The sequence below is a fragment of the Pomacea canaliculata genome, linkage group LG6, assembly GCF_003073045.1.
Source record: "Pomacea canaliculata isolate SZHN2017 linkage group LG6, ASM307304v1, whole genome shotgun sequence".
Lineage (NCBI taxonomy): Eukaryota > Metazoa > Mollusca > Gastropoda > Architaenioglossa > Ampullariidae > Pomacea > Pomacea canaliculata.
Genome location: NC_037595.1, coordinates 30560496 through 30574003, shown reverse-complemented (window position 1 = coordinate 30574003; position 13508 = coordinate 30560496). Strand labels below are relative to the sequence as shown.

General features: G+C 35.9%; 1 protein-coding gene across 2 annotated transcripts; it reads right to left on the bottom strand.

The window, feature by feature from the left end:
* Positions 1–4906: 4906 nt before the first annotated feature.
* LOC112565637 (pre-mRNA-processing factor 17-like) lies at positions 4907–13261 on the bottom strand. Of its 2 annotated transcripts, none has more exons than XM_025241207.1 (14): positions 13063–13261; positions 12665–12751; positions 11586–11715; positions 10799–10873; positions 10135–10274; positions 9748–9844; positions 9202–9416; positions 8827–8974; positions 8234–8349; positions 7890–8023; positions 7660–7736; positions 7374–7474; positions 6935–6978; positions 4907–6499 (listed from the first exon to the last, which is right to left on the bottom strand). In XM_025241207.1, exons 1-14 carry the CDS (start codon positions 13225–13227, stop codon positions 6322–6324), a joined length of 1707 nt encoding a protein of 568 aa, XP_025096992.1. In that variant the 5' UTR covers positions 13228–13261; the 3' UTR covers positions 4907–6321. The 2 variants fall into 2 exon arrangements, with proteins under 2 accessions (XP_025096992.1, XP_025096993.1); XM_025241208.1 differs by lacking the exon at positions 13063–13261 and adding an exon at positions 12825–12986.
* Between the last annotated feature and the right edge of the window lie 247 nt (positions 13262–13508).

Genomic DNA, 13508 nt, shown 5'->3' with positions numbered 1-13508 from the left:
TGCAGGTCTTTTTCCTTCTCATTCATTAAACCATCACTTTTCCCTTTGTCTTTCATCTGGTGTTTCCATGGTTACAGGTCTTTGTATAACTTGAATAGTGCAACTGATGCGGCAATCAACCCTTTGTAAGCCATAATAAATAGTTGTATACTTCATCTTCTTGCACAACTTACTTTTTCATATGCTTTTTAATATTCAATGTGGATATATTTTACTGCTTGATGCAAACTTATCTGTTTATATATCTTGCTTTGTAAGAAACTTAAAAGGTGCATGTTAATGAGTGTCAGCTGTTTTAAATTGTTTGCAAGTCAAAAAAAAACAGAAAAATGTAGTCCCATGGTGTTTTGGTTAGGAAGTGAGGTTTTATAAATTAGGTTTCAAGGTAGTGCCCCTTGTCCCAGCCTGATTGCAGAGATGGTGTTAAGGCTATTCGGGGCATTGGGCAAATAGAATTGTGGATCCTTTGGAAGCCAGTACAACATACGGCCTTGTTAGCACAGATTCCCTATCAGGCGCAGGGCAGGGCCTTGGGCGGTCTGCTCGTCCACCCATAACACCGACTCTGCTCGTTGCCTCTCTTTCATCTAGCCAGATCCAGCTTAAGCTGTGCCACTCAAGCATTGAACTGGCTAGTGGTCATACTTCCAGCCTTGGACATCGGTTCCTTAACCACTTATTTATTCTTTTCCTCTGATGAAGAATGGGGTAACATGTCTGAATGTGCTCTAGCGCTTTTTTTCCCCAGAAATATTCAGTCATGTTTGCTTGCACAGAAAGATAATGCTAAAGTGGACTATCCATGAACCATATCTGCATGTTCATAAATTGGCCATTATTGACATCTGCTTTCACTAGCTGCCTGAGTTTAGTGCTGCAGAAATGACCAAAGCTGTTCATCTTCTAAAGATGTACTCTGTGTTTTTTCCAAGTCTCAAATTACTACATTGTGTATATTTTGAAACTAATACATAAATACCTTTTTAAATTTGTAAAACCTTCAGTTAGCAAAAATCCAATTTTCATGTCTGTACAATATATTAACTTTTTCAGTTTTAATTTGGTTATTTTTCTTCTTTTGTGTTCCCAGATTATTTGGTTAATTTGCAAAGAGTGAAAAATTTGTTCATGAGATGCGAAAAAGTACCTAGGATTGCATTTTTTGTGTGTACATACACATGCTTGCATGCATGTGCACAGGTTTTACTGATGGTGAATTCCAGAATACCTCGTCACCTGAACACATTTCTTTCCTAGCTCATGGCTGTCATTCCTTGCATATGCTAGTCTTAAAAACCACATATGGTTACTTTATTTCTGTAGTAAGTATACATTGTGTTAATTTATGTATGATGACTTTTTCCATAAAGTTTGCTTACAGTGTTGCAACCTTTCTCTGTAGATGATAGTTAACAGAACGTATTATATCAAGCAGTACATTTTTTGTGAATGTTTCAATGAACCAGATGATAATTTTAGCATGTACATGAATCCTTCGTTGTGCTTTAACATATTTATTTCATACTGAAGACATTCCAAATCCAGTCATGATTAAAAAAAAAAGCATGTCAATGAGCATTTAATAACAATTCTTGATTTGTATTTGGATGTGAGCACAATGTAATGATATTCCAAACATTGAAGCCAATAATTCACTCAAAAGAATGCCTCACTTGCATGCTATGTTTGTTTTGAATTTTACACATTCTAATAAAAGTTGCGCTTCTTGCATTTGACACATATGGGGAGGGGGTGCAAAATAAAAATGTAAAACCTGGTTATGTATTTTTTTTCTTTTTTAGAGACTAAGGTTCTTTGATTTCTGCATGACACTTCCTTAATAATAGTCGTAGATCAAACAGTCCATTATTTTTGTGTGCATTTGAATGGCCCAGATATTTTGGCATTACAGGAATTATTTGTTATACTTCATTGTATTTATTTCATGCCTTATGAAGATATCTAACCATGTTATTGAAAAAAAACCATGTAAATTTAATAACAATTTTTGATTTGAATTTGGACAACAAAATGAAATGATATTCCAAACATGGAAGCCAACCATTCACTTGCCTTAACAGAGTGCCTCACTTGCATGGTGTTTGCTTTGAATTTTACACTTGTTGTTTATGACTTGGTGAGGGAACTAGAGTGCAAAATAATGTAAAACTTCAAATTGCATTTTTTAGCACTTTTTGAAGTCCTTTGACTACTGCCATAAACTATCCATGAAGTTTCTGACAAAATTTCAAGGTTAATATTTTATTATAAAGTGGAAAATCTCATGTAACTTCTTTTCATGGACCACTTCAAATGGTTGACTAGCAGTCTCAACTGTCACATCTGTGCTATCTTGCTGCTTTTGGAACTGTGTCAGCAGCATAATTTAATTCTTTGACAACTTTTCTGCTAGTACACCACAATTTTGAAACTCTTGATGCAATTGCCACTCATCATTTTGAAGATAGGAATGCAGTCTCAGGTCTGTTGCCATTGGAACATGTGTTACCACATAAGAGTCTTCGGAGATCTACAAATCTCTGGAGTCAAGTTACTCCATGTTTTCTGCCGGGTTTCCTGTTCTACCTCAAATCAGATATCTAAACAGATCTCTTCTCGAGTTCATCTTTCCCCGCTTGCAGTCTACTAGCCTTTTCCTATGCCAAACCCCTGACTTGTTTTATGGGCAGATTTTTCCATGTTTTATGTCTGTTATTGTGTCTCTAGCCGGTTGCTTGCTGATATGTTTTGGTCTGTGTTATGTACATTTTGTATTGGTTTCAGTGTTTTGTGTTCTGAAAATGTAAAGCTCATTGAGTGTACAGTACAGTGGAGGTATGAGCTAAATAAATCTGCTGCATTATTATTATTGAGAGAAAATATGCTAGTCATAAAGCATTTGCTTTTTTTAAAATAAGGCAACACATACTGCACAACATTTCATTCCCAAATTTTTGATGACAGCGTCCCATCCAGCTGTAGCCATTTTGAAAGTTTCCGTTGAGATTCACAAGACAGATATGCAGACATCATCATGAGCTTTGAACTTGTTGTACAGCTTGGTGCTCTTCCAGTCCCAGATGTATACCTGCATCACCACAAGAGATGTAGCTTTTGAGTTTTGATAGAAGAAAAAAATAATATAAATCCTACAAGAAAAGCCTTAAATATGTAAAAAATGGTGTGTTACTTAACTATATCAGTTTCTGATGCAGGAAAATTGCTGACATTTCAAATAAATCTTTGTCAATTTATGAACCTAAATTAACCCATAAAAATGTTGCTTCTCGGACTCTTTTTCTCTCAACGTCAGTAACTGTAAATGGCTGGAAGGGGCCAGTTCGCTGTCATTTTGTCTTGTCTATAGATCTATGTCTACTTTTGGTGTCTTCTATTATCTGTGATGTTTGTTGCACCATTCCCTCTGCTATGGGGTGTTCTTCAACGCCATTGCTACGTCATTTTTTAAAAATTTATTTTATTGAACGGTCCACTCTACATGACATTTGTGGATTTTGAGAAGGCTTTTGATTTGATAGAGGAGGAAGCCATCTGGAAGTTGATGCAGCACTATGGATTTCCTCCAAAGTTCATTGTCATCATCCAGCAGGTGTATGAGGACTCGACATGCCAGGTGATCCACAACATGAAGCTAACTGTCCCCTTCTCAGTGAGGCAAGGTTGTAAGCTCTCACCGACAATCTTCCTGATCGTCATAGACTGGATCATGAGAACAACCTCTAGCAAAAACACGGGTGTTCATTGGACCTTCGCCAGGCAACTTGAGGATCTTGACTTTGTGGATGACATCAGTCTGTTGTCCCACAAGCAGCAACACGCATAGATAAAGCTCACTAGACTCTCAGAAGAAGCAGCGATGACTGGCCTGACCATCAACATTAGGAAGATGTAGGTAATGCTGGTCAACAACAAGTAAGAAGCCCCACTCCAACTACATGGGGAATGTATTACAGAGTCTGAGCATTTCACCTAGCTGGGCAGCATAGCAAAGATGGAGGTGCAGAAGATGTAAGAAGTCGAATAAATAAAGCCAGGCTTGCAATCCACACCCTGCGACCTATCTGGAACTCCAAGGCATTATCTCTACACACTAAGATCCGCATCTTTAAAGTGAATGTAAAATCAGTCCTTCTATATGGATCTGAGACTTGGCGTGTGACAAACACCATCACCAAGAAGATTCAGACATCCTCAACATCAGATGGCCCGAGATCTCCAATACAGACCTGTGGGAGAGAACCAACCAAAAACCTGCCCGCAAAGATTCAAGAAGCAGAAGTCGGGCTGGACTGGTCATACCTTGTGAAAGCCAGCCTTCAGTTTAACAAGACAAGCTCTGGGCTGGAACTCACAGGGAAGGCGCAGGGTTGGGAGACCTAGAAAGACATGGAGGAGATCAGTCCACAGCGAGGCGAGCTGGCATGTTGTGATCCCAAATGGACAGGGACGCCCAGAACCAGATCCGATGGCGGGTTGTAGTTGTGGCCCTATGCTCCACTGGGGGTGATTAGGAACAAGAGAAGATGGCTTCTTTGTTTTGCCATTTTTTTTCTTCTTTTACTTCACAGGATTATGAGCCTACTTCATGACACTTTTAACTTGTTCAGCATTGTGGACCATGCTGTTCTCACATTCTGATTTACAATGTCCCTTGCTGCATGTTCTGTATTTAGGTTTTGGATCTGTGCACTTCAGTCATGTCATTTGGTGATAGATGCACCTTGCTGTATGTCTGTTTCTAGACTGCTGTCGAATTCCCTTCATAAGTTTTCTTATATGTTTATATATCTTGCTTAGCTCAAAACTTACACGTGAACAAGGGTCAGCTGCTTTAAACTGTTAGTGAGTTTAAAAAAAAAAAAAACCAACCAACAACACGTGCACAGAGGTAGTCTCATGACTTTGAAATGTTTATTTACAGTGCTGATTTTTTTTCATTAAAAGAACTAGATATGACACAGATCACCTTTTTCATATGCTGTAGCATGTCTGATCTTGACGACTATGCATAGACTTAGTTTATAATTCACAAAAACATAGCGTATCTTTCTTTCTTTTTTTTTTTTACATTATTTTAATAGTGCATACATCAAAGAAAAGTTGAATGACAAACCAGTCTATGCAAAGTCTTGGCACAGTAAGCTGGGCTATAACAATACATTCTTAACTCTTAGTCTCTGCGTTGAACGAGGTAGGGTGATGGCCCGGCGCTCACTTGTCTCTGCGTTGAGCTACCCCATGTGACATATTGTAATCTCTCTATGCGTAATTAAAATGAAAACATAAGGGAGGCAAGTACAGGAACCTTTAGAAGTTGTTCAACTACAGATTACTTCCCTTCAAAGGTTGGAAAAATCCACCAATCAGGTATTTTGTTATGTTTGAAAGCAAGCAAAGATTCTGTGTTTAAGCGCCATCTTCAGTTCAACATGGATTTGTACTCAAACAACTGAAAAGAAGAAAGCAGTAAGTAATATTTAAATTCAAATGTATATTCAAAGAAAATATGTTTGTTCGGTACTTTATGTTTGTTTATATCGTGTAAATGATTTTTGTTTGTTAATTTCTAACGATTGACCTACTTTTCTCTGTTGCATACAGTTACAATCTTTCGTTTGATTTTACCAGTAAACAAAACCTATATTTCTTAAAATGTACACCATGTGAATGAAAAATGCTCTTTAAAATGGAGTATCACTGATAATTGCCTACACTGAAGATTAATAGATAGAAATTTTTAAAACCGGTCGAAATTTCACTTTTTGCCTCGCCAGCTGGTAGCAAAGCGCACTTTCTCCTATGCAGAGAAAGAGTTAAGAAAACTTGATCTTATGCTGTGCAGCAGGTCCACAAGTCTTGCACTGGTTATAGCCCAACTTACTGGCCCAAGACTTTAAAAGATCAAGTTTCCTTAACAATGTATTGTAGCATGCATGGTTAAAACACTTTGCATGCACTGTTTCTTTTACAATTACATATCTTTTCAGAATGTCATTTATGTGTAACACAGTTCTTGCTGATAGAGTAATGATATCTTGATACCTTAATTACTATCCTATACTAAGTCACCATATTTACTGTTACTGACAATGTTGGTGATGACGAAACATTTTTGTTGGTTTTTTTTTATATTTAAACACAGACATATTCACTTGTCTCATTCATTCTTCACAGTTTTGAATTTCTTGTTTAACCAACGTGCACATGATTTTCAACTATAAATTGGTAAGAATGAAAAGAAGGGTATTATTATCCATGTCTAAAGTCAATCAGTCCTAACCAATCACCAAACACGACACTTCAGTCCCAATATTTGATAACACCATCCCATCCAGCAGTAGCCATTTTGGAGGTTTCATGTGGGTGCCACAAGACAGATATGCAGACGTCATCGTGTGCTTTGAACTTGCTGTACAGCTTGGTGCTCTTCCAATCCCAGATGTATACCTTACCGTCTGCATCACCACAAGAGATGTAGCTGTTGGGAAAAGAAAAATTTATATCCCATAATAAAGGTACTAAATATGTAAGAAAAGGTATGTTACTTAACTAAATTAGTTCCTAATATGGGAACATTAGTATCAATTTATGAACCTTAAACGTAAATTTTGCTTATCAGACTTTCATTATCTGGGTCAATGTAAATGGCTGTAGAGGACCAGCTCTGTTTTGTCTCAACTAGAGATCTACGTTGACGTTTGGTGTCTCCTACTGATTTGTGAAGTTTGCTGCACCATTAACGTGGTTCACAATCAAATCTGTTTTCAAGACCAGCCATTAGTTTTTTCTTTTTGTGCAGCACTTTAAGCCTGCCTTTGATGATGTGATTTTTGGGATAAAGTGCTACATAAATCATTTTTATGATTACATTATTACTATTAAATGCATTTCCATATAACTGCTTGTAATATACCTCATTTCAGGAGAGAAGTCAATTCCGCAAGCATAACCAGCCACCTATAATAATGAAAAAAATGATGGAAAATTAATATAAAAAAACCACCAACCTTTCGGTAGATACATTTACTGTTTCACCGCTTGGTGCATTTGAATGCGCAGACTTAATATTGGAAAATTGTGCGTGCATACCTTGTTCAATGATAAATACACATGACAAACCATTATCATCAAAATACCTTAAAAATAGCACTATCTGCTGCTAGGGCAACAATAATATTAAAGTATATGAGGTTATTAAATGCACGGAGAACAGAGCCTCATTAACTGTCAGAAGGTAAGACTAGATCATATTTTAACTCTTTCTATAATTTTGGCACCTGTGAATGAGAATTTTCATAGCTAAAGCTCAATTGCATCAATCCAGACTAAGTTAAAATTTGTAACAGACTTACCATATGGCCTTTGAAAGCTTTTTTACGCATAAATTTAAACCGGTTGAGGACATCAAAAACGCAGATTTTGTTGTCCATAGACTGACATGCTAACCATTTTCCTGAAATATTGAGAAAATACACCAATTAAACTTAAATATGTTCTGAATTATTATAATTAAACTTTTGAACGTTTTTTTTTTCATTCACAACGTACCCAGTTTTTCTATCCAAATTATGTTTCTTTATTCAACCAATATACTATCATACAATCTAAAAAGTGATTGCATGTGGACCTATGACTCACCATTTGGGGACAATGTGACTGCTGGCATTGAGTGCATAGATGGATCTGCAATGTATTTGAAATCCACAGGAATATCCCTGCAAAAAGAAGGTAATGTTTATAGCAAGCCTTTTCAATTTTTTCATGAATAGATGTGATATTGACCTCAAGGTGACCTTGTCACAAACTGACCTACAAGCAACATAATAACTTATGCGTTTAAGTGTGTTGATAAGAAAAGTATTACAAACCATTCCCACACACGGAGACTCTTATCATCTGATGTGGAGACAAAACGCCGATTCTGGTCTACAAAGGTGATGGTGTTCACAGCCCCAAGGTGTCGATCATACTCTTGAACAATTTCTCCAGATCTGATATCCCACTGCACATTAAGAACACCATCACCACACAAAACAAAAAAAATACAAGAAGAAAAAAAATATCTTATAGTCACCAGAAACTGCTGGTAACAATGTGTTTAAAAGCTAGAAAAATGCACAACACACATGTAGGTAAGGTAACATTTTTGGACCATCAAATTTTTCAAATCAATATTATCCTTAAGATACTAGGGATACAACTAGAGACTTACGCATACAATCTTCTTATCAGAGGTTCCAACAACAAATAAATGTTGTTTTTCCTCTTCTGGGTGAAACTTAATGCAGTATGGCACCTTCCTGCTGGTGAACCTGGCCTTGCATTGCCCTATTATTAACCAAGACATAAAAGCAACCACAGGTCACATTATACTATGTATGCAATATGATGAAATTATACTGTTATTATAGACTGAGATATAGTGAAGCAACCAATTGTCACATAACCCTAAATAGGCAGATGGTACAGAGAAATATAAAGCACTGTGGATCATTGGTTAAGATCTCGCAAGTAGAATACACCATTTCTCTCTGGACAAAATAATAAATGCAAAATTTGTAAAGCGCATACTCACACTCAAAGGAATATACTCTTAGTGCATAACACAATTTAAGGGGAAAAAAATGAAAGAAATTGTTTAAATGAATAGGATTCTATCTCCCTCAGTTTTTTTAAATGCAAAAAGTCATCTCACAGGTAGAAGAAACTTTCTATTAGCCTTGATGTGCTGTCATATAAATCTGCGTACTATGAATTATTGGAAACTAAATTTTCAAGTGAAAGCGAAATTGTAAAATTATATACCTGTTTCTGTGTCCCACAGTTTGCAAAACCGATCATAGGCACAACTGAGAAATTCTTTTCCATCATTATTGAAAGTCACATCTCTTACTGCTTGTTTATGACCAAGGTAGGTCCGAACACAGCGTCTGTTGTTATACACTTCCCATATCTGAAAATGATACAAGAAAAGCCAATACAACAATATATTTGGCCTTGGATCATAAAATGACAAAAAAGTCTTACAGCTAATGGTGAAATATTAAAAAATCAATAAAAATCACATCTAACTACATAAAAAAAGAAAATAGCAAATTTTATATACTTTTTGAAAAAATAAATGCAAATCCTTATAAATTCTGTGACAGATTATAATTATTAATAATACAAAAAAACTACCTTAATTTTTGAATCCATACTGCATGACAAAAGAAGATGTGCATAATGAGGAAACCACCGGATAGCTGCCACACCCTTTGTATGACCAGTCCACGTGTGGATCTGCTTTTTGGGCAGAAAGCATTTTTCTGGTGGCTCTTCTGATCTGAGGTTAACCCCAACATCTTGAGGAGGGTGCAGAAATGAACGACCCTGGTAGTCATAAGGATCTTTGACTGTAACATTTCAAGAGGTTAAAGCAGCATTGTCATTTGCAAGACTCAACAGTTAAGGTTTTATATTTTTGTTCTAAACATTGGTAAGTAAATAAAATTATATGGAAAAATTGTAATCTGCATGCTTGGCATCTGTTTTTAAGCAGCTTGTGCTGTCACACAAATCTTTCTATCCAGCTCTGAAATTCATTATCACAACAAAGGCAAGTTAATAAATAGTACTGCCTGCAACCATACCAATGAGCACATACAAGATTGTGTTTACTTTTTTTAAGATCTTTACCTCACTGGTGCCTAGTCTTGTAATCAAATATTTTCTTTCATTACTTACTATGCAGAGTTGTCTTCTCCTCCACAGACTTTTCTTCAGTCTGGCGGCCAGTCTTGCTCCGCTTGGCTAAAATCTCATTTAGTTCCCTTTGTTCATCCTGCACAAGTTATGAGTGAAACTGTTGAGGACTATATTTATTACACCTAAAAGGAAAAGGCAAAAATTCTTGTTGCGCATTTTAAGCACATGATAAATTAAATCATAAGCATGCTCATGTGTGATTAAGTTAATGCATTCTCAAAAGAACCCCCCTCCACCATATTAAGCAAAATCTTAAACAGGCCTTTATGTTCTCCTGATCTTCATCTGACTAACCCTGTTACACTAGATAGTGAATAAAAGGTTTGCCTTGGCTCTACTGATAGAGTGGCTGATGTTATTGCTTACCTCACTAGGTTTGATGACTGTTTTCTCATCAACATATTTTGCCCAAGGTCCTAGATAACCCGTAACATCACTAGGATCTTTATTTTGTTGTCTTTTCCTCTTTTCAGTTGTCTGTGGTTTAGTTTCAAACACAGTGGCACCTGCCAAAGTCAAATTGTTTAAAGATGATGGCATGCAATAATGTATTTCAAAGTAGCTTTAATTACACAATTAAAAAAAAAAAACAAAGGAAAGTTTACTTTTAACGGTAAAGGAAATCCAAGGGCTGGAAAAATGTCTGATGAAATGGAACTCTCTCCCTTTCCATATCCGCCACCTACCCACTATTGAATCCTTTAAACGTGCACTACAAACTAATCTCTTTTGTAAACATTACTCCTAACAACCTTTCCCATAATGCTAGTCCTATTTCACACCCTTCCTTTTGCAATATCATGTTACTCTCAGCTCTTGTTATTTGGTTCCTCTTTATGTTTTCTGTATTTGATTGTATTCTTTGCTTAGTATGGTTGTTTATTCTTTCATAACTCATGTTATTTGTTTGTTTTCCTGTCCCTCATATGCTGTCCATGTTTCGTTCTTGTTCTTAAGCACTAAGAGCATGCTCCTTAGGTGTGTGAGTATGCACTTTACAAATTTTGCTTTTATTGTTATTAAGACATACCTTTAAGGCTTTCAGCAGCCTGTGTGTCACCAATCGTCTCCATTTCACCACTAACACTGGGATCAACAGCATACCCTACAAGCAAAAGGTGAAAGTGAAATTCCGTAATTATACACTGATTCTCAGTATTACAATTGCTGAAATGAATAATACTGAACAATACGTCACTGGCTAACCCTGCTTTGCGATACAGATTTTTTTTTATTTACATAAGACAGTTAATGGAATTGTTAACAAAAAGCTAGAGGTTACATGTCTGCTCTTAAAGAAATTACCCTTTCCAATTTAAGAACTATATAACTTTCAAAAGATATCAGAAACAGGAGCCTAACTACACTATATGAAATTCTATAACACAATTCTCATTCCTAACAAATACTAATTAGACTAAACATGAAGATGCGGACAAAACACAATGAAACTTTTACTCAGTATGCACGAGGAAACGACCAAAATAATTTGAATTTAATTGTAGATTAATGCACATTGTAACAGATTTTCCACACAGAATCAGTTACAAGTTATGCATTGTGCTTACTTGAATAAAAATAATATACCACTTTAAAAAAGCAATCTTTTAAGAACTTATAAAGAGATAGATGTAGAAAGATAGAGAGATAGTGATAGACTTGGTTTTGTTTTTCTTTCTTCTCATACTTTCATGTCAAAATAAACCAAAAAACTGCTCAATGAGTAAAGCAAAATAAGTGTGGCAGCAAGTAAATGAATAGGATGAGGTATATTCAGTAACATTACTTAAATAAAGAAGAAATTAACAGCTACACACCATAACTTGTAAATGTGCGACGTTGATTTTCAAACTGAAAATCATTGAAGTGAGATGGTTCAGCAAGTCCCGCTAGTGTGTTTTTAACCGCCATTGCCTGTTGTGTCTTATATGGGTGGGCAGGTCCAACCTGACTCGCATCATAAGGTAAGAGATGAAATAGGCATACAAAGATGTAAGTACTGCTTCTTAACTATCAGCTAATGACCATATCAATGTATGAAGGAAAAAAAAAGATGTACAGATCAGCAAATCAGCCTTTTAAAAAAAAACACGCGAGAAATATTTCACTTTCAGTAATACAAATACTGTCATGATCAAATCTAAATATACAGTGTTCCCTCGCTACTTCGCGGTTCATATATCGCGGATTCACTACTTCGTGGTTTTTTTTTTGGAGTGAAGTATCGATCGATACTTCCGCGCTGGGAATTATCGTTCTACAAAATACCAAAGATATTTCAACAGGAAAAAGATGAAAAATGAAGCTATATTTGTATTTCTATTAAAATACCATGGTTATTTTGTAGATAGAAAGAAATAATTGTGTATGAGAAATCCATTGCTATGCGTAAGCGACGAGCCATGATTGTTATCTCCCATCTTGCAGGCAGTTCGCATCAGTTGTTTGGGTTTCTCTGAGTACAGTTATAATTTTTTTTACACTTATTTGTTATTGTACTGTATTAATACCATGATTAATATATCACTTTCCACTCACATGATATTGTTTTACATGTATATATTATTATTGCATGTATGTCCCTATTTCGCGGAAATTCGTTTATCGCGGCTGATCATGGCACCTATCCCCCGCGATAAACGAGGGAACACTGTATGAATATTGCTTCCTATGGGTAGAAGGTAAGGGAATACGTTATCAGAATCAACTTGATACTCTTTAATATTAAAATATATTAATAATATTAAAATATTTCCCGATAACTGTATGGAAATTCCATTTTCTATACAAAGGCTATAGAATTTTATCAGTATAAAATCTCTCTTCACTTCTTTGTTAGTCTAAAAAGTACTTGAAATGCAGGATGCATTATAAATACACCTGAACCTCAATTTACCTCTGGCGCAAAGAGTTCTTCATATTTTGGATTGTATTTCACTTCCTTTGTTGTAAGATCAATATGACGCAAACCACTGGAGTCCATCTGCAACGTCAGCATACAGTGAATACCCAGCAGTAGTTTAAGCCTAAATAAAAATATATAAAAATCGACGTACCAACTCACGTGTAAGTGGCCCTATGCTCCTCAAAGGAGTAACAAGAAATAAACAGAAAATGCCAATGCACGTGTATAATCGATTAAACTATTAACAATAACATCTATAGCAATACCGCCATCGTCGATAATCTCAGCTGCTCGGTCAAGCTAAAACTATATTCCCCTCTCCCCTACCGAAACACACTCAAAAAGAAAAACCCTTAGAGTAACTTGAATAAGACAGAAGAGTTTCGTACATTGGATTCCACTTCCGGAGCAGCTACAACAGCCATTATGGCACCAGTCGCTTTACCAGAATCAACAGGCTTCAAGTGTGCATTATGTCCATCGTATTCTTTTTTTTCTTCATCAGATGCATCAGAATCCGAATCGTAGTTTTGCAACGATAACAGCCCTGCCATGATTGCTATTCGCAGTAAACATTTTCTCCTGCCCTGCCGTTAAGTTAAAAAAAAAAATTTCATGCTAAAATAATATTAACATGTTTGCAACATTAAGAATATTTAATTAATATTTTAGATAAATAACTTCATGTTTCTATACTTTTTAAATACTGGATAATTTAATTAATCTATGTTGTATGTACATGGGAGTTTTCGATAGTACTTAAACGCGGATGTAACATCTAGTGAACGAAGACGATGAGAAGAAAATTGTCTACGAAAGGAGACATGAATTAGTT

Coding starts and splice junctions, on each gene's coding strand:
- LOC112565637 (XM_025241207.1), bottom strand. CDS start 13,227: ATGGCAGGGCTGTTATCGTTGCAAAACTACGATTCGGATTCTGATGCA. Junction 11,716..12,664: donor AAGAACTCTTTGCGCCAGAG/GTAAATTGAGGT, acceptor GATGCGAGTCAG/GTTGGACCTGCCCACCCATA. Junction 10,275..10,798: donor GGCTGCTGAAAGCCTTAAAG/GTATGTCTTAAT, acceptor TGACTTTGGCAG/GTGCCACTGTGTTTGAAACT.